Source organism: Neospora caninum, chromosome VIIa, assembly GCF_000208865.1.
Source record: "Neospora caninum Liverpool complete genome, chromosome VIIa".
NCBI classification, from domain to species: domain Eukaryota; phylum Apicomplexa; class Conoidasida; order Eucoccidiorida; family Sarcocystidae; genus Neospora; species Neospora caninum.
The window spans coordinates 3,030,465-3,051,431 of NC_018393.1; the positions used below are offsets into that span (position 1 = coordinate 3,030,465).

The 20,967-nt window shown below is 50.8% G+C and overlaps 2 protein-coding genes across 2 annotated transcripts; both read right to left on the bottom strand.

The window, feature by feature from the left end:
* Positions 1-3,166: 3,166 nt before the first annotated feature.
* NCLIV_022680 (putative nucleoside diphosphate kinase 7) lies at positions 3,167-5,301 on the bottom strand (the record flags this gene model as incomplete). The annotated part of the gene is made up of 5 exons (XM_003882462.1): positions 3,167-3,330; positions 3,505-3,595; positions 3,705-3,803; positions 3,950-4,316; positions 4,763-5,301. 5 exons carry the CDS (start codon positions 5,299-5,301, stop codon positions 3,167-3,169), a joined length of 1,260 nt encoding a protein of 419 aa, XP_003882511.1.
* Positions 5,302-7,880: 2,579 nt separating this feature from the next.
* Positions 7,881-10,005, bottom strand: NCLIV_022690 (conserved hypothetical protein; the record flags this gene model as incomplete). Its single annotated transcript, XM_003882463.1, has 4 exons — positions 7,881-8,035; positions 8,548-8,691; positions 9,224-9,744; positions 9,881-10,005. The coding sequence occupies 4 exons, from the start codon at positions 10,003-10,005 to the stop codon at positions 7,881-7,883; spliced, it is 945 nt and encodes a 314-aa protein (XP_003882512.1).
* Positions 10,006-20,967: the final 10,962 nt, after the last annotated feature.

Below are 20,967 nucleotides of genomic sequence, written 5' to 3' on the forward strand. Positions count from 1 at the left end.
AAAAGGTTCCTGCATCTGGTGAATCGTGAGAGGCGACGGGATATTTGTGTTCCGTAGGGAGGCATCGGATGCGTTTAAAAAAGAGAAAGACGCCGCCGTCAAGATCCAGAAGTTCTATCGCGGCGCTAGGGAACGTCAGATATACGCGAGGAAGCTGTTAGTCTATAGAATGTTCAGTCCTATGCAGTGTATTGCGGCAGGAAGCGAAACCGCCGTTTGCATTAAGGAACTATTTGTTGCCTCCCCCTCTGATGAAGCTCCTAGGGCAAACCATGCGCTTGTGACGCGATAAGCGTGAGTAGGGAAGGCAATGCGATCAGGATACATCTTACGCTAGGAGGACTCAAAAAAAAACTTTCTGTACGGATTTATGGTGGAAGAACACGGTATTCTTAGTTCAGAGATGACAGCTGGTCGTGCACAAGACTTCGTCTTGTAGATTCCGCTTCGATCGGGCCGTGGACATTGAATGTTTATCTTCCCAGGTTCCTGGTGGGAAAACTTCAACAGCTTTATCGGAGAAACCGAGGCAAACAAAGGGCCGCTTTGAAAAGAGCAGAGGAGCTTCGCCACCGCGAGGAACTCCTCGTGACCGCCTTGTGCTCTACGATCCAACGATTGTAAGTGGAGGGAATAGACGGTGCCGCTTCAATCTTTCGACGAAGATAAATAATGTTGCATCCCCCCTTTGGAAAAGCATCTAAAGGGGCAATGGATCACATATTTGTCCGCAAGGTTACGGTAAGAGTGGCTTCGTGATATAGTGGCGACATATGAATCGGCGCCGATTCCTCCGCGTTGTAAAGGACTAACGTATTTCCGAGCAGCTTTCGGGGCGAACGGAGTCGTCGAAAAATTTTCTCCTTCCAAGATCGCAAACGTTTTGCGGAGCGTATTGCTCGAGAAGTAAGGCAAATGCTGGGGTTGAGTTACCGTGCTTAACAGTGGAGAATTATCAGCACTGTCTTCAGCGTAAACTGTGACACGGTTGTGGCCAGTTCCCCCCCCCCCCCCCCCCCCCCCGTGTATGCCAACGCAGCAATATACCTATCTACATTAGGGGAAGTGTATAAATATGTGCATGTATTCTCGTTTAAACAGGGCACAATCTCCAATAAAATACGCTGGCTGTTTCGGTTTGTTGCCTTGAGCTGGAGTTTATTAGTGCTTCTGTACACGCTGCTAACCACGCATTCCAGGTCCCACCTACCCACAACAGGTGATTCAAGTTGGCGTTGTAGCACGGTGACCACTGAATGGCGGGGGAAAGGTTGTATGAAGGACAAAAATAAGCCTTGCAGTTGCAGTGGGTATGGACATGGAGCCAGGCCGGTGACTTCCACCACGGCTGTCGATCGTTACACTTTCAGCTGAAACCGTGGCCCTACACCGATGTACTGCATGCTCTGCTATCGGCGTCTGCATCAACCATCAACTCACCGAAGTTCCAGTGAAACTGTAGCCAGCGTTATTCCTCTATGATCTTGCGGCCTGTCTGCAGCAGTTTCGCCAGTAGCTATCTCTGTCTTGTTTCAAAAAACGGAAACTATTGAGGGGGAACTGTACCCTGCTGCTGCGTGTGCTGTTTCATATGCACTGATGCTGTTGGTGGTGTTACATGGTGCAGTCTCGAACTCATGCAGTCACTTACATAAGCATGACGCATCCTGTGGTTATGCTGGCCTTTTTTGCAGGCAGAGGAGAGAAGGACGGCCTTGAAAACTGAAGAAGAACGGCTACGAACGGAGAGGAAGGTCAGGCACGTGTCTACCGTCAGTCGAGCGAGGGGGGTTTAGCATATTCGGCTGCATGTTCTGTTGACTGAACAGTTAAATTGCCCTACACTTAGCCGGACACATGACGCCAGTCTTTGTTCTTGGCGTTGTGCTTGGTGCTGTAATGTTTCAGGTCTTGGCGTATAGGGAGGCAACAGAACATTTCGAGAAAAATGCCGCGAGGGCTCATCATTTGATTTCAACAGCTTCTATCCCCGGTAGGGGTGCTACCTTGAGTATCCAGAAATCAATTGGTTTTTAACCTAGTTGTCGCTAGCGACGAAGAAGAGGATGCAAGTCCCTTCTTGCAGCCACGGGGTAACGCAGTTCCCTCAGACTGGATGGTTGGCATAAAGAAAATTATCTATGCTGTACATTCGCAGCAATCCCAGCAATCGAGGTCAGTTTGTACGTTGAGTGCTATCATTCTAGGAACAACTCCTGTTTAGCCGGAATACAGCCAACTTAGTTGCCTCACGATTTCATCATCTGTGTGCGATGCAGGAATATTCCGGCCAGCACCGCGGTGCCATCCTGCGTCACTATGCAAATCCCCAAACGGACACTGTACAGCTTGCTACTGCAGACAATCGCCTCCTGGCGCCAGCTGCTGCGGCCCGAAGTTGGCTTTTGGGAAACCTGTCGATGAGTTGCTACAGATGCATGCAAGGTCTAACCGCCAGAAGAAGGCATGAAGCATACGCTGATGTACACCCGCAATGCAAGTTAGTGAATGATTGACCTGAGCGTCCAGAAAAGAGGGTGAAATGTAAAAGGTGTGCTGCCGAGGGACGACTGTATGCATGAAGTTAGTCTGAACCATGCCGTCAAGCTACTCGATATTGGGGATATAACTAGCATCTCGTTTGGGTTCTCAAGAGCATATGCTCATGTTTGTTGTTTGCGCGAGGACACTGCGACGGGGTGACCGAAGAGCGAGGATGCTTCATCGTAATCCTTCAACTGTCTTTTGTCAGCAAGAAAATATTTTTGCAGCACGGCTACAGAAGAGCACTCTTGCGTTCGAAGTCGGAAACTAAGGAATGAAACAACTCCTTGTTATAGTGCCGTTTCGCGGAGGCTGGCGTTAGGCACAGGACCACGGAGTCTCTGAGACTCTTGCGTGGGCCGTTGCTGAAGTTTCCACTGTGTAGGCTAAAATGCAGTATTGGTCATGAATGAAATATACCTTCAGTATTTTTGGGACGCAGCTCAGCGGTCATTTGTCGTTGCAAGGAACAGTGGCACTCCCTGCACCTTTGCAAAAAAAAAAACAGTAATTGATGGGAGGATCTGCAACAGACGGTAGTCTTCGAGCAATTTGGTCCGAGGAGAAAGCGGCTGGCTCCTGACCCGCCGCCTTCCCGGGATGTAAGTCGACGGAAAACGAATCACTGCCGGGAGTGTGCAAGGACAGAAAAGAAGTACTGAACCTCAAGTATGGCGTCACCGTCAAGATCTGTGCAGTGAACGGCGTTGCGAACACGATCGGATCCAAATTTTGCGCGAAGGCTTTGTGGCCGCACGAACCTTGCCACTTCTGGGTCATATGGTCCTGTGTGCACAAGAAAAAAACCAGCCTTTGCACACCCCTGAGACGAGCTTCTGAAGCAAACACGCTTCATCTGTTGCGAGAGGATGCGCATAAGCTGTCGAGCGGAAGCTTGTTCATACTCAGTATCTGCGGAAGATCTCACAACGTGGCTACGAACCGGTGGTGCTTTGTCACCTGATAGTTGGCGCAGTTGAGCGACTGAGTCTCTTTCTGCGTGCTCGACTTGCATTGCTAGGCAAACGCCCTGGGCCAGCTCGTCGACCATCTGCAGGCACAGGCAATTTGCTCCGTCTCATGGCAGTCAGACTCCGTTTGAACCTCGTGAAATTCTCTCGTATAGCAAGGCGTGGTGGTCAGTTGCGTTAAGTAGAAGCCAAACTTGACCCACTAAATAGACTTTGGGGAACGGGTATTCGCCTTCGACAAAAATTGCGCGTTAGCCGTGTGTGTTTATGCCGTGTACGAGTCCAACTCTGCTTCCGAAATGTAGCGGAACCGAGTCAAGAAAGGCGGGCATGTATATCCTTATGAATATATTTATGCATGCACGCAGCGACACAAGTAAAAGCACAGTGGGTAGTCTGGCAAGATTGCTGTACGCTGCAACAGTTGCACACACCTGAGGGTATTCAGGGAGGACAGTTTTGTAGACCTCATAGAATTCGTCAGCAGCATTCCGGCTTAAATGAAACGATTGGACAGCAGTGATTCTGAAGCCGTGACTGAGGATCTCGTCCACTATGTTCCCAGCATATTTGAGTGCCGAGGGTTTGATGACGCAGCAGCTGCAGTCGTGACTGATTTCAGAAGGAGTGACCGCTGAAATGCCAGACACAAACTCCGATAGGAGTAGCAGGTTGTTATCTTCCGGTGCGCTCCAGTACACCGCGTTCTGACTCCTCGAGATACCGTAAGATGCTCGTAAGCTGCTCGGTGACTGTTGTCGCGCCTTTGCAGGATCATCCGGGCCTACAATGTATTTCAAACTGTACGCAGGACGGACATATGAAGGGTGGCATGTACGCTCTCCTCACCCTGCTACGGAAGGACAGTTGTGCGTTTTGCCCTAAAGATACGCACTTCGCACGCACTGCGGCTCCTCTGTAACTTGGCTGGTCTTTGTAATGCATGTCCAGGCTTGAGACAGCTGTTCATCTCGCAACCAATTTCCTCGTCGGTGCGCACGCGCGGCAAAGAGCCATATACTGACACCCGGAAGGGTGATGTGGATCAGCCAGCGGAAGCTCAGGTCACAACATATGCGCACCAGCTGCCGTGACCGATAGGCTTTTTACGTATGAGATAGATACTTCCACGGTCCGTAATAGCTGCCAGAGCTAAGTTATTTGTTTGGCCTGTTGTCTATTGCTAAGCTTCTCTGAAGATGACAAGCTGTTCAGGAGGCTGTCTGTATATCCACACCAGAGCCCACCGTTTTTCGGAATCGTTTCCGACGATCTCTACGACGACCGCCTTTCCATCAGTGAAACTCTGGAAGGCATCATCCACTTGTCCCCCCCCATCCCTGTTCTCCGATTGTGGCCACGGAGCTGCTGTAATTTCAAGCAACCGTTTTGCTTTCTGGTTGTCCAGTTGCACCATTTGTACGCTCGATAAGGCGAATCCGCTGTCCAGTAGTCGCTGCAGTATGGATCCAAGATGTTCCTGTGCGTGTGGCTTTACTACCATGACCGCTTTCTGGAATCGAGGGGCGAGAGCACAACGCGTGCGCTCATCGCCATAGTCAACGATCTTGAGTTGCCGCGACACTATAGTAACGGTGTTGCCCACGTACAGGTGATCTTCCAGAGGCATTGGCGCTGGTGTTCGTCTTAGAAACAGGCGTCGAAGCTTAGGGTCGTAAAGCTCTACGCAGTTGTCTGATCGACGATAAGATAAAGTGAGTTGCTTGACAATATCAGCCTGGTGGTCGTACCAGGTGACGTGGAAAATCCACGTATCTGGTACCATCTTGTTTTCCGGTACTACGTGCAGCCTCCAGGTGCAGTATGAAGAACGGTAGTAGGATACAGGCTTTTCTGTTCTTCAGGCACAGTCAACTCTTTTGGTGCCCGTATGAGTGCTGCCTCCTAGAGCGTAACGTCCGTGTCTGTATTCCCTGTTAACAGCAATAAATCAGGCAAAGCCTCTGTCATCGGAGGACAACTGTACTGCCGCTGGATCACCGCAGAGTCTCGTGCGCTGAACGCTGTCGTAGGCAGGCACCGTCAGAGAAGGATGAGGATGCTTGTAGATCATATCCGTGGCGAGGTGCTAGAAGGTGGACACGGTTCCCGGCTTCGTGTGCAGCGAGAGCGAGTCGTATTCTGGTTTCTGCACGAGAGCAATGACCGGACTGCGTGTCTGTCTGTGGCTGTGACGCTTTGCCGCAGCCCAATGTGACAGGTTTTGCGCTTTGCCGTTTGGCGTGGACAACTGCTTTACATTTCATTGGAAAAACTCACTGAAACGCACTACGCTCACAAATTACAGGAGACAGAAGCTTGACTAGTGTTTTCAAATCAAGAACGCCCCACAGATATTAACACACACGCGAAAGCGAACAACGAACCTGCCTGCTTGCTACCACCGTGTGCAATAGAACCCGTCATATCAAGAAGAGCGCTTGATCGTTCAGTCGTTCCTTCGGGCCTCTACCATTGGTTTCTAGCGAAGGGGCTCCGCATTGTTCCACGAACTCCGGTGAAAAACCGTAGGCGTGGGGCCCGCCCTGCTTGCTGCCTTTCTACCGATCCTTGCCGACGGAAAGTCGTGCGCAACTCAAATCTTCCCCGGTTTAGATTTAATCCAGCAATTTCAGTTTCTGAATAGTCGCGCAGTTTTGCCAGGGGCTTTCGGAAATAACTGCTCAATTCACTTACCTGATTGACTGCGCGCAACTCGTACGTTGCCTGACGACGCGAGTGATTCCTTTGGTTGTTTTTCGGAGACATATGTACAATTTTCGTACTTCAACGAGTTCGGACATTAGTCTGTCCAAAGCTCCGTCTGGGGTGGCACTGTGCCTCTACAGAGTGGACGTGAGGATGCTTTCTTAAACGACGCATGGGATAAGCGGCTTACTGCATCTTCTGCAGCGATGGCTTTTTCTGCAACTGCTGTCTCAGCCACTTCCTGTATGCTCTTGCATTAGAGCGCTCGATGCCATCGTCCAGCAGAAACTTACACACCTCTTCGATCTCAGCCTCATCCGCGGCATCGTGACTAGCCTCTATCTTCTCATCTATTTCGTCGTCTCTTTAAAACGGTGTCAGGAGAATGTGACAGCTCTTCGCCCATTTAAGATAAAAAGAGCTACCGTTTGTCGGCTTCTTCCAAATCAGCAATGGCACCCTCTGCTCGTGATTCCGCTTCATCTTCCTGAACCCAACTGGACGTAAATGTATCGTTTCAGCCACTTGCGAATTCACCCACGTCATAGTCTTGAGTTATCCGGATGGCGGCCCGCAAGGATGCAGCAGGCGCTGCTTCCATAACCAGGCGGCACAGTGCTAAGGCAAAAACCAGAAGCACTTGACGAGAGCATCTCATTTTTCACAACCGAATCGAATAGCTGCTGAAAAAAATGTGACACAGCTGCGATTTGGTTGATAAGTAGCCACAGGAAACGACCGCATCAGCCCTTTCTCAGTCGGTCGCTGATTCTACGGCGTCTAGACACCAGGGCATTGCTTGGTGTCGGCCGTTGGGTGTCACTCGCTGATACGTTCGTCTAAGTACTCGCCATATTTCTACCATCCTACGGATATCTGGCAACCAGCCGTTTTTGTATGTGGTAACGTCGGATAATAACGGGGTCCTTCGTGGATCTGGTGTGCACAAGCCGGATGAACCTTCTCCCGTGTGGAACCCGTTCCACAACTGAACACCACCCAACCATCCGTGGAAGCCTAGAAGCAAGGGCGCGTGGGGTCGGATTCCAACAGCGAGAATGCACCAAGTGAGATTTCATCGGGAGGTGTCGCTAATGACGCCTGTCTTCCATGTATTTCCCTTTATCACGTTGCTTATGCGATCTGTTGCTACATGTGCATTTGTAGCAGAAGGAAGTGCGCAACGGGGCAGGCAGCGCGCAGTACCTAATGCCTGGCTGAATATGAAGTTCACTGGACTTCTTTTAGCTCGCTGAGCAGCCCGTGGACCTTTAAAGTTATCCCTCATGCCGACCTGCTGGGACCCTGGGAACCGCTTTATTGTGCTGGCTGGCCATGAGTGTGCGGCCTTGTGAAAGTAGCGCTACAGCGACAGTGCCGGGCTGCGGCCTGCGGCAAGAATAGCTGCCGCCAAGTCAAACCTCCCTCCTATTACTGGGTTTGACGCCACTGGAAACCGAACACGTATTTACCATGGAGACCACGCACGCGTTTCTCTTGCACGACGCACAACAGTGCTGCCGCTGCAGGCTCCCTATTGACAAGAGCGCACGTTCTCACAGAGATTCGAGTGCCACACTGTGGAATTATGACGATCATGATGCATCCATCGTCCGCGAACCGAAGAGGTGAAGCACGAAACTATATGGTTTATGGTCACTGCGCATGTTGAAGTAAGTATGTGACTTGATAAAAAATGCAGCAGCATCGCCCCTTGTTCGAATTGCGACGCGATCCAGAAATCCTGTACTCGAGGCTTTTTCGAGTCCCGACGAACTGAAGCACCTTTTCATGATCGTTGCGATTGATACCTGCATGCATACACAGCCGACACAAAACACAACCCTATAGGCTCGTCGGTGTCCGCCTGGATGTTGTCCGCAGCGGTACTGGGATGCATACGTGGGGTTTGGTTCCAGAATTGCTGCATACATTAAACGAGCTACGAAAGGCAAACAGTAGTAGGCTTACCGTATCGCACTGTCCCTCGGGACAGGGGTGACAATCCTTCTTCCATGGGTAACTAAAGCCTCCTCGATAGCACGTGCTTATTGATGAAAAGCCAGCTTCACGCAGTGCCGTGGAAAGGTACCGCCGCCCCGACTGCTCGCTCACAGACGGTACCATCGCATCTATTGTAAATAGAACAGGGGTGACGCGCTGTTCAAAGACGGATTGTTTTGATCGGTAACCTTCTTGAAGCGCCTTCAATAACCTCTGTTCCCCTGAAAGCCCCAGAAAAAACAATCAAATGAACGTCTTGGAGAAGCAATTATACTGGCAGTGTATACCTCTGAGACAGTGGCCACCCCACCAAACCTACTTAAGAAGCCACCCCTGCTGTCGAGATAGCTTGTGAAGGGCGGTATTGCTGATACGCCAGTCAGAACCTCGTTGGACGTCTGTGCGTCCAAACGCGAGTTGAAATCGCCGCTAATGACCACGAGGTCAAACGCGTCCAAATTACCTGCAAGGGCACATTCGAACAACAAAAATAAAAACCAACTGGATTGAGAGGGCACCTATGATTCTTCTTGATCCTGATGCTTTCGGAAGCGAACCTGTCTTGCACTGACCAGTACAGAATATATGACTGAGAGCAGAAGTAGTCAACTGCGCATGCAGCATGCGTGGTTGCACGTCGCATCAAGTACCTCTACCTGCTCGATGCTGGGCCTCGCCTACGGGATCAGCTTCATTCCATGACAATGCGCCCCGTAAAAGAATGCCTGGCTATGTATATCGTACTGGTACCAATAGGGCCAACGGTATTGCCTCAAAGAGGACCACAATGCCGACGAAGTCCAAAAACGAACGCTATGTTATGGAGCGAAGCACAACGGGGGACCGGGAGTGGCCGCGCAAACTTTTGTCGAGATGAACGGCTGTCTTGTCACTCAGAGTCTGTCTTCTTTATCACGTGCAACTGAACAAACATTGTCACGTTGCTGTTGACCACATCTTCTATGAGATCCCTTGTTGGTTGCTCGCACCCGTACCTTCACCTCCACAATTCGCTGCCATCATATCAAGAATGTTTTTTAGTTGGCCCGCCTTCTTCCTTTTGCTGTCGATATGAAGGCCGCCTATCAACACCTTCCCTACGCCTGCAACAGTCACCTTCACTCCGACAAAGCCTTTTTCCTCTGACTTCATGCTTCCCATGCAGACCTCGGGAGCCTGCTGGAACTCGACGGTGTCTCTCGCGAACCACATGATCATTTGCGTGTTTGGCGTGAACACTTTCCACTTCCGAATCACAGTGCCTTTGCGGTTGTTCAACTGAAGGAGTCCTGACGAGGTCCAGTTCGGGGTTGCGCTGAGCGTGTTCAGGCTATTTAAGACGGATTCGCGCATTGTCATTTCCTCTGCAGGTGAAAGCCGATTGTTCTCTTGAGTCGTGACAAAGAACATGTCTATCTCTTCAGGATCGATGACAGGCTTGCCATCTCCATCAGGGCGTTCGCGGCAGAAAGGCAGCACGATCTCCAGAGGGTTCGGCTTAAACAGTTCTGTGTTCCTGCGAACAGACAGTGATAAAGCAAGCACGGTATCGCAGCACTGGGGCTGGATTCTTTCAAACACACGAGCACAGGACAGCGGCCCTGACCGTCCCACGCAACTGCAACACGCGTGCCAACCCCTGTGGCACTTACCACTGAAACAAACCGATTCTCAAGGGCCTGATGCGAGAGCCGTGACGACTAATCATGCGTTCCTCCATGTCCGCGGTCTTCGCTTGGCTGAACTGCACGACATTGGCCTTGTAGTTTGCGCGCATCTCTGCTAAAAGTGAGGCCGCTGACTCAGATGACGGTTGTATCAGCGGAGTTTCATCACTTTCCAGTGGTCCTCCGGAAGTGTTTGCCGTTTCGTCAGTATCCGAAGAGGCGTCAGAGTCGTCCAGGCTAGTTTCGGATGCGGCCGTCGAAGCGAGCGAAGGCTGATAACTCACGGGTTCGACTGGCAAAAGGGATACCTCTTGATGCTGCTCGCAGGCCATGACAGGAGCAGGATACCCGGGTTTTGAGCCGACCGTTTTTGCCAGTTCTGCCTCACGCGCTGTTGAGGGGACGGCCCCATTTGCCAACATCCATAGCTCCTCCCGAGTGATATCATCGGTTATGCGGGACAGCTCTGCAACAAGAAAAACAATTGCGACACGTGGGCATCTGACAGTCAGTGAGTGCGGCAATATCACGCCCCGTATTCCGGCGTCGGAGTGGCACGCAAAACAACCTTGCACCGGCTCTTAGGGAAGAGTTTATGAACACTGTTCGGCAATACCTGCTCCCACGAATCACCAACAGGGTCTCCATGAACTGGTATTTCGCAGCAGCCAGAAAAAAGTCGTCGACGCACAACCTGGGCGCGCCCGCCTAGCTGTAGTACTACGGATTATTGTCAAGGGAAAACATCAATTTCTTCTGTCTCCTTCGGAGCGACTAGTTCCCACGAACGCCCAGAGCTTCTGTATACGCTAAAGACTCGAACGCTCGCAGAATTCGAAGAAAATGAGAATAAGCTGCACCGACGAGGTCGCCTCTGAGCACAATGCGTAGCCTTGCTGGGTAAGATTGGAGCTTACTGCGACGATCGCGGTATTGCAGCCTAAGAAGATTCATCATCCTCCGCGCAGCCCGAGCCTTCCTCCTGAAATACTGCGAGATCCTAGAGCCCACGAGTCGCAAGCTTGATCTCCACCCGGACCACCTGGACTGGGTCCTTGGCGCACGGACGGACGCGGCTGACTCAAAAACGGACAACCTTCCTTCTTCCGCCGGAAACGTCCGGACATTCTCGAGCTAAAAACGGGATAAGCATAAACGACACACACACACACACGCACACACCGGGGTCACTTGACTTAGCACATGCAACTATTTTGCTTTGGGCGTGCGCCAGTTATTGTCCTTATCGTTGTGAAACGCCCAGCCAGATGCTCAAAAACAGAGATAGGTTCTGACGCTGAAAGATCCGCGTGTGTTGTGGCTAATGGCAGGTTTCTACTGATATGGGCGTGTTTCCGTGGTCGCAGGGCACCTCTGCTACTCTGTCTGATGCAATATGCTTGCTGAGGAAGTTTGCAGTGTGCCGCAGAGCATTTGTGCTGTCAAGCAAGCACAAAGTCGAGAAAGGGCGGACGCCTGAACTGGCAAGTGTTTCCATTTCTCAAGCATGAAAAAAAAAATGAAGACTGAATCGGAACGAAATATACGAACCCTTCCCGGCGCCAAAACTGATGTGTCCAGACGTGGCTCTACCACGCTTTGGTGATAAGATACCTGAGACTTTACTTTCCGTACATTAGTGAGAAATGACGGCTCGTCAGATGCCGGCCTTGAAAGCAATTCGGAGAGATTGCCAATAGAAAGAAACGATGGCGACGGCTGTAGCTGCCGCCGGGTCTCACTTCCAGCTACAGATACGGCCCCTCCGGTGGACGCCCCCGGCGAGGAAACACGTCGTGGAACAGGATCGACCACCGAGAACGGCTCCTCCATTCCATAGTTCTCTAATTCCACTATGCCGTCTTCAGGCGCCAACGCACGGAACGCGTCAGCCCTGATAGACAGCGATCGACCTGTAGCATGGTGATGACTGAGTCCTGTCTCCTCCGTGGCAATTCCTACAGAGGCGGATGCAGCGGCGAAGGCTAGCAAACCCAAAAAGAAAAGCGTAAGATAGACCATTTTCGCCAACGGGCTAGTCCGCCCAATGAGTCGTAGCTTCTTCATTTTGCCATTCGTTGTAGAGCTCTCTGGTTCACAAAGGCTTTGCACGCATTAGAAGCACAGGGCTTCCCAGCCCAAAAGCGGTTGATACACTACCCTACCGTTTGAAAGGCGCCCGGGTGACCTGTTTGTTGTGGAACATCCATGCCCACGCTTGGACAAAATTGTTGCAGTAAACGCTCCGCGCTAGCACGCCGAGCCACTTCAGCAACGACGCAGACTTTTCACGTATAGCCGGCGGCGCCGAACACAGCAGTTGAGGAATTTGGAACATCACAACTCAGCAACACCATGGACAGAAAACAGCCTCACGCTTCAATGGACCTGTATATGTCTTCAAGTTCCTTCGCAGATGCCGTACGTTCGTGCCTACACACGTACAAAGCACCATCAAAGCAGAACGAGTGTTTAAATCTCACGTGCTTCTTACGATTTGTTTATACACACTCTTGTGCCATAAACTGATGTAGGCATTGCACAGCACATCTGGCGACGACCAGTGTCTGTCACCTCGCAGAGCACTCGGGCCTGGTGAGTCGGTAGCAGGGAAAAAGACATCGGCAGCATCCCTCATAATAGCACATACATGCCGATATTTTTAGCGATACACAGCCAGCAATGCAAAAGAAATTTACCTCATCGGGTCTCGGCCAACGTCTAATCTTGCGGCCGTCGTCGCGAATTTTTTTTCGCGTCCAAGTGGCAAGGCAGCCGATTGGCTAGCTTGTCTGGTGCATGCGAGACAGCCGCCGGTCCTGTTTATTTCATTTCATTTCTCCGGAGAACCCGCTTACATTTTGTTTTACTCCAAATATCTAAGTATCGATGAACAAACGTAGACGTCTGCGTGTGGATTGGATCTGGCTTGTAGAGTCATTCCGCGGGTGGCAGCAGCAGACATGTCTTGGAAAAGAAGCGCACTGTCTCTCCAGCAGGGATAGAAGTATTTTCATCCGGGGAATCTGCCAAATCCAGCAACATGCGAGGCCAGAAGCGTGCGGACTTCCGGCTTTCTCTCAGTCTATTCACATTTTATGTTGTTCCCTGTCTATTGCAACATACTACTACCGGTCACTGCGGTTGCTGCTGTTGCGTCGTAGCTCGCAGCCAGTGCAATTAAATATAAACATTCAGCTCATCACCACATACGTTTGCGTCATAGGAGCACAGGATGCCATGAGGTACCACGAGTAGTCAAAATGCGGCACACTGCCGAATAATTGATTTGTCTTAACTTGCGTTCCAGGTCTCCCACGAGGTTAAGGGCGTCCTGCTTCTCTTGACTGAATACCGATGGAAGGACATGCTTGCGTCCCGGAAGCCACATTTTACCGTGCCCACAGTGCAGCCGGTTTTCTACCTTGATCCCCAGGGCGCGTCGATGAAAACCCGGGCAGTGCGAAGCTCCCCGACCGTGTCTGTTGTCAAATAAGCCTGTACTCTGCAAGAAAGAGATACAACAGCTTTCGCCACAACAAATTTTATTGGCTTCTGTCAATTTGATTTTCGGTATGTAGTTGTATATCCCTTTCAACACTAGGGTAGCTCGGAGTGTTACATGCCACTACTTGGAAAGACGGAGCTGTCACGATGCTGCTGCATTGCCGTTTATTTAGAACTAGCTTTTTCGCGGTACTAGTCAGTCCGAGCGCTTTCGTGTTGCTGTGCGTACACTTAATCCTAATTCAGTGAAGACAAATGGAAATACTGTTTGCAGTAAGGGCAACTCTCGTGACGAAGCTGCATCCAACACGTTGCAACGCGGGTTTGTCTCAGTCATACCTCTTTCATATTGTCATGCTTATGACTAAACGTAATTCGACTAGTTTTCGACGAACTCTACAGGTGAACGCAGAGAAGAAAAAAACAATCTCGCCTCTAGCGGTGACGACGAATGGGATTCATCGCCCACCGCCCTTCCCTAGACAAGCCAGAGACGTATTCACTAGGCAAGAGCTTGTCTTCATGCTGATTGAGATGCCGGATCTAGTGTAGAGTAAACATCTGTAGTCTCCTGAATTAGTGGCATCGGCGGAGTTCAGACCGATGATACCCCTACATCTCGGAGCTGCCTGTCGGCCGCATGCTTTGCGTTTTTGATGATGAAGACTTGCACTTCTTCTCGTATGCTAATGTACTCGGTGCCTTGGGCCTCTCCTTGCGTCGGTGAAATTTAGACTTGATTCATCCTCCGTAGGTCTTCGAGTGAAAGAGACCTCCAGATGACCGGGGGGGGGGGGGGAAGGTGAGGCGACTGAGGCTACTACAGTTTGGCGCTGCACGTTTCCAGATTGCAAAAATGACAGCTCTGCCTGGTAAAGCTGGGGTCGTTAACTGCTGTGTCGTGGGCGACGTCGCAAACAGTGGACCTTTTCCTTTTTTTCTGCTTTTGCACTTCCTGCTTCGCCGGGTACTTGACGGAAAATTATGTGCCACGACTCTCAGCGTGGGCTGTCGCTCCGCACACGATCGACAGTTTTGTTTTCGACACGAAGAACCCTTTATGGCTCCCTGGTACCATTGGTGAAAACTACAGAACCTGAAGGAGGTAGAACCTGCTGTCACTGAGGAGATGGATGTACAGGCTTGAAAGCTACAGTCTTTTGACGGCATTAAACACAGACTATTGCATGCATCTTATACCGCCCCGCAGAGGACAGAGACTGTCGTGCCAGTACGGGGCTTCGAGTGTTACGATCATGGAATTGCAACTCTATGCTTCACACATTGGAGGCATAGTGTCAATATTCTGCCCGTATGTTTTCCTATTATGCACATAAGGTCGCGCTTCCGGCTGCGCCGCCGCTCTCACGACTGTCCGGGCAGCCACGTGCGGCAAGAAGACCCGCCGGCCGACCGCCTAGACCAATTTGGATCGACGCCTGTATCGTGAACGTCCCTGTTATTAATATGAGCACCCGCAAACAGTTACATACCTGAAGGCTTGAGTCTGTCGCATTGCACACACAACGGCCCTCGTGTATAAGTGGGGATGCCGCACGTGACGATGAGCCGTCAGGGTATTCGTGCACCTCCGACCAGGATGCTAACTCCAGGAGAAAGCTCTGTAGCCCACCCATGCTAAGGGGAACTAAGGCAGATTGCCATCACAAAGTTATTTGCCTCGACCTGGTTACCTGTCACTACTATGAAGCAGATCGCAATACTAGAATGGGGACCGATGTCAATGTGCCAGCGGTCCCCCCGCGAGCGCTTGAACATCAAAACCAAGTTTATGCCTGGAGGGCCATTTTTGCCTGCCTTCCCTTACGAGGACTCCAAGCCGCCCGGCACAGTGTACCAATGTAGCGTTCGCTACGCAATAAGTGCATACACTAGATTGGATTCGGCTATTAGAAACTTGCGTCTGGCATTCGGGTATGGATTCGCCGAGGCAGTCGGGTACATCAACATGAAAGCTCGCAGACACAGGTGCTGCTTGGAGCACATGCAGTTTCTGCAACGCATAGAGGCTTGGGCAATTATGAAGAACATTGACGCTGTCGTCTGGATAGACTATGAGAGCTTAGCGAATAAGCTGAAAATGGGGGAACCTCCTGTAGCCATTGAGGACATGCAACAGATCGTAAGGGATACGTTCGAGGCTGCAAAAAACTGGCGCCCTCCTCTCATACCTGAGAAGGAACGACGGAAGCGACTCAAACAGCAATATGTCACTCAGATGACTTCCTGGGCAGCAACCCCCCTGGACGTCCCCCCGAGCACACCTTGGGTCAAGCAAGAAATATTCAGACTGCAGCAGAGGGAACGTTTAGGAGCTGACATTTGCAACGGTAACGGGTATGCACTATATTCGCATGAACCACTAGCGTCCCCGACTGCCATAAAGACTGAAGGATTGACCACAGCCCAATGTCACAGTGTTAAAGCAGAGAACAAGATTGTTTGGAGGACGTATACACCACTGGCCCATTTTTCGAGGGCACGCAACGAGGGACAAAGACCAGGATATTTTCCCCGAGTCGGAAGGCCTCCTCATCGCGCACTAGCATATCTGGCGAAGACCGGATTAGTCAGGAGTAAAAGCGACGGCATCTCTAAACCGAACGGGCCGTTTGCGGCGACGTACAGAAATGTGATCAGGAAATCAAGAAAAGGGTTTGAATATGCGTCTGAACCATGTAGTGCACCGGAAGATGGCAGTGAAGAAAAAACGAAAGAGGGTATTTGTAACGATACGTCCAGCGCTATGGTCCCAAAAACCGCCACGGCAGAAGCTCCCCCGGTTTCGACCAGATTGTTCGAGGACATCCACGCTGAAGAAACTGCCAAAGTGACTGCTTACGAAGCTCACAGCACCTGCCCGTCAGGCGACAATGCCTGGGATGAGTTGTTATCGCCTGGCAAGAAAGAGAGGGCCAGATCAATTAGATTTTTCAGTGAACCAAACAGAGACGTTCTCGACATGATGAAATATCCCAACGAACGCAGAACAGATGTCTTCGATATCAACGAGTTAAAAAAGCAGATTCAGCCGGAAGTGGTGAGTGCCCCATACATTTTATCATTGTTCCACTGAGATCACGGACGAACCCTTTTTGTTAGGTGCGATGCTGAATAGTCAGCCAACCGATCGACAGATCCAGAGAGTCAAGACCAGACGCGCTGAATCCGTGCTATGGTTGCAGATCCCCCCGTTCAACTGCATCTATTCCCGAAGCATGACTCCCGGTGGGTTCCGTAGCAATGGGATGCTTCCGAAATTCTAACAAGGAACAGTGTAATTGAGTTTTCAGCGGGAGAGGTACTTTGTCGGGACTCGTTGTTTACTTGCTGTCAAACAGACCAACGCACCATAACGGTGACCGCGCAGCTATTCCTATCTGGAGCCCTTCACATGCTGTGGGAAACAACACAATGTTAACGGTCAGGAAACGATACCATAACTTCGAACGTGTGTATAAATACCGCAGAATATTTTTACCTTACTGAGGATCTTCATGCCGTGTGTAAGCCACTGAGACACACCCGTGGAAGAGATGTCTAAATCCACATTCTCAGCAAAGAGGCATTTGGTCCATTCATTAACTGGCAGCGAGAGGAATCTCATTCGGGGAAAACTGAGGAAGAAATTAAAGGCGGACCTGGAGAACAGAGCACCTTGTATGTCGAATGCCTATTAGTCCACTGCTGAAGGGGCTTGAATTACGGAGTATTCGCGGTAGTCATTTTCGCAGTGAACCGTGGCCTTGAATAGTTTCCCATGTTTGCAACTCACTCACGAGCATGCTTTTTTTTATGTAAGCTGCCAGTTACAGTGAGTTGTGTCAGGCGTCAAGAGGTGGTGTGCATGAAAAACCGCTGATTACAGAATTCCTTTGGAGGAGATCGGGCTAACTGCAGCAGTGGCACGGGTGTCGTTATATCTAACCACATTGGAATTCCCGAATGCTTTTCTCAAAAATAACACAGGCCCGGGTCGATATAAGTGTGCTGACTTGTGGATTTCAAGGTGAGTGCTGAAACATCACGCGCTGCCCAGACCCCCTTCTCCCCTGCAGTATCGGCGTGGTTGTTTGCCTCAATGAACGTACCCTGATGAAGCGCCGGCGGTGTGCTGCGTGCTTTGCCTCCATGTACGACAGGAACGTTAGCAATTCAGACCATCCCCGAACGGACAGAAGCCGAATAGACGCAAATAACATATCACTTGTCGAGTTTCTGATTAGGAGGCGGCTTGCGGCTTAACACGTGCTGTTGCATGCAACAAACCTCATACAGCAACGTGGACCGGGGCGGGAGTGTGTAGTTGATTGACGTGTGTTTCATGCTCACGGCCCCCTGTGCGGCTTTTGCATTAAGTAGGCCACCACAGAAAAAAATTAGTTTTTATATGAGCAGTAGAGCCGCCTGCATGCGCGTTCATCTGCCCACAGACGTACAAGACACACGACGAGCTTACTGCCGAGGCCTCCCACGATCTTCTGCGAGATCCAACGGTACGAACAAAAGGAAAGCAAAAGCGAACACTCGTGTGAGTAGGAATATTTTCAGAGTGGAGCAAGGGTTTTTCGTTTCCTTCTCAGTTCACTGTTTTCCACGAAACGGTGGCGTCGGCACAAAGGATTCCGTTACCTATGCCTTCCTTCCGCGTGACACCCAGAGCGGTGATACCACGTACGAACGGGAACGCTAGACGTTCGAGTTCCTCAATTCGATTCGCACCCCAATTCCCTGCGTGTGCTGAATCAGGAGAGCGGCCGAACTCCCCGCATGCGTGGATTACGAGCCGCAGGCAAGTTCCGGCTATGACAGAAATGGATCCGCAGCTTCGGTACACACGTTCTTTGGCAGCAGATGTACTGCAGCTGGTACGCGGCAGGGCTTGACGCAGTTCAAGAGTATACTATGGGCCCAGATAACTCGCAGTTGTATCACTATTGCCATGTGGTGTTGGCGGTTCAGAAACCGGAGAGACACACTGCAGCTGCCATTTTTCCAAGAGCCCCCCGCTGTACCGACGATGAGGTTGGTTACCACCAGAATCGCCTTGCATCAGTTAACAGTTAACTGAGCTAACTGCCGGCAGTTGTTGCAATGAATGGATATTCTGCGTAGGAAGTTGTAATACCGATCACTTCCTTCGAGATCAAGGAAGGGTGAGGCCACTCAAGAAAAAGCGGCTGATGTACTGCATAACGAGAGGCGAGTCCGTAGACTCTGCCGTCCGTCACATTTTGCCACCATTCACAGCATCACTAGGTAGGAGACCGCGTGCCTGCAACATTGTCACACGTCATGGATTGTTAAACAGGCTTTGTACACAACAACGTGGTGAACGTACCATGACCGTCGTGGGGCAATCACATCGGGCCTCTAATTCACTTGTCAAAATTAATCGGAGCGCCTCCACGTTAACCTGTGACGCGTTGCACGTGGAACTGTGTTTGCGCCTCCGGCGGCACGCTGACTAACAGTATCCGAGAGTACCAGGGAAATCTTTTGTCTCGGTTGAGCTGGTGAGACAGATGCATAGCACCCACGCCAGTTTTTGAGTCAACAGCTAACCGAAAGAGCGAACAACCAGTGCACTTCCGCGGGGTCATCGTGTTGCAGAACAAAGGCGAGAGATTTCTCCCATTTATAAGCCCAGAGCACACGCTCCACGTTGCTAAGGAGCCAGACTTTCCCGGTATGAAAGGCACACACTGTACCCAACCGCGATTGACAGTCACTGGTAGTACATGCCAAGCTGACATACACACCAGTACTGAGCTGCGTTCGAACATTATCGTAGAAGGAATATGGCGGGACGTACCGTCGTCCTAGGTTGCGGTAACTTTGGCCTCCCGACGCGGAAGAAGCTGAGAAGCGAACGGGGATGGCACTGGAGCCTAGTAGAAATTCTGCCCTTCCCATTTCCATAAGGACAATACGAACTGTGGCTGCTGCACTTGAGCGCGGGGAAACGTACAAAACTCATTCAGCCATGTTATTTATTGGCACATCACCGCACATACACAATGAAACCGACGACTCAAGATACACGATACCTAGGCCCTCCAACGATCTGATAACGCACCTACGAATAATGCTTGCAAGACGTAAGCGGACGAACAAAGGAAAAAGATAAGGGCTGACTTTCTTCAGCATTTTCTGCTCTGGAACTTTGTCGACAGAGACGCGGGTGCTCCCTGTGTGTGTGTGGAGCAGGACCTGGAGCATACGACGTCAGCAGCGCCGCTGGTTCGACATCACCCCGCTTCTCAATAGGGAAAGCGCAACGCTTCTAGACAGCGGATGCTGGCCGATTATGCGACTTTGCAGTACAACTTGCTGTCTATCACACCATTCGAAGTGAGGACGTTGCTCTTTTCACGGCATTGGAAGGCGGAGAAGTGGACAGTCTGCTGGATATGGGGGAGCACGAAATCAGCTTCGGGAAGAGAAAACGAGACGAATGTGGAAGGACAAGACTCTTACCTCATCTGCGACGGAACACAAGATTTGGGTTGCTCTGCAGGCCGTCGCTTGTCCACTCTGTCTTCACCTCAGCAAGTATGACTAGACGGTTGGCTATCAAGTTGCTCTATTTTCAGGGGGATGTGTGCGTCTCCATCTTTTATTTATGTTTTCGAATAGTGTGTGATCTTCGCAAAAAACTACTTTCTGATCTCTGCCTTCGTGAAAAGCCCGACCGAGCCTGGGATGTGCTATTTTCGTGGAGAAAGTATACTGAACGTAGCTCCGTCTGCCATGATCTGCTCGATCAATCAAAAGTGGGTGATGCCCAAAACGCCCACCAAAATTCTTGTGGAACCCGATTCCCGTTTACACTTTGAATTCCGCAAGGAAACCCGTGTCCATCCCCGGCTGCATCACCCGGTGGTTTGTCACAACAAGCACAGCCAAGTCCTTTGCCAGCAACGTATTCAGTTCCACGGCTGTCCTTCCAAACACCTTTCTTTCTAAAATGGCTAAAGGTGTCCACAAGTGCATTCCGTGTCGCCGGCGGGAAACTGGCACTCAAATGTTTGCTCACGGCAAAAGAAATCTGGGTTGTCGCCACGCCTGTAAGATTCACATTTGCGTCTTGATGGTCTAGAACCTGTGGTTGGATTTCCGACAAGAATGGCGCTGCCATACGCTTCGTCGACCTTGAAACTCCAAAATGAACACAGCTCGTGGCCACGCATGCTTTTGCACTGAAGGACTCTGTGTGTGAGCCTAACACAAAGAGGGCGTATAGAGTGTGGACGAGGGCGGTACTACGAGATGAATATGAGATCGTGGGAAAGGACTGACTCGCATTTCTATTAGGATGCGTATTTGCGCCTGGACAAGGAAACGAGACAGAGAGTGTCCTTTGATGGGAGTCCTTCTGTTCTCTGTCAAGCCTTTGGACCACTTTCCGACAGACCTGCAACATTAAGTTTGGACAGTCCGTCTTCTTTGCTCGGTCTCTGCCGAGTTGATTGACAAGAGCGATGCCCCACCCATCCATTGACGGTACAAGCTCCTGCTGCGTACTCTAGGATTGACACTAG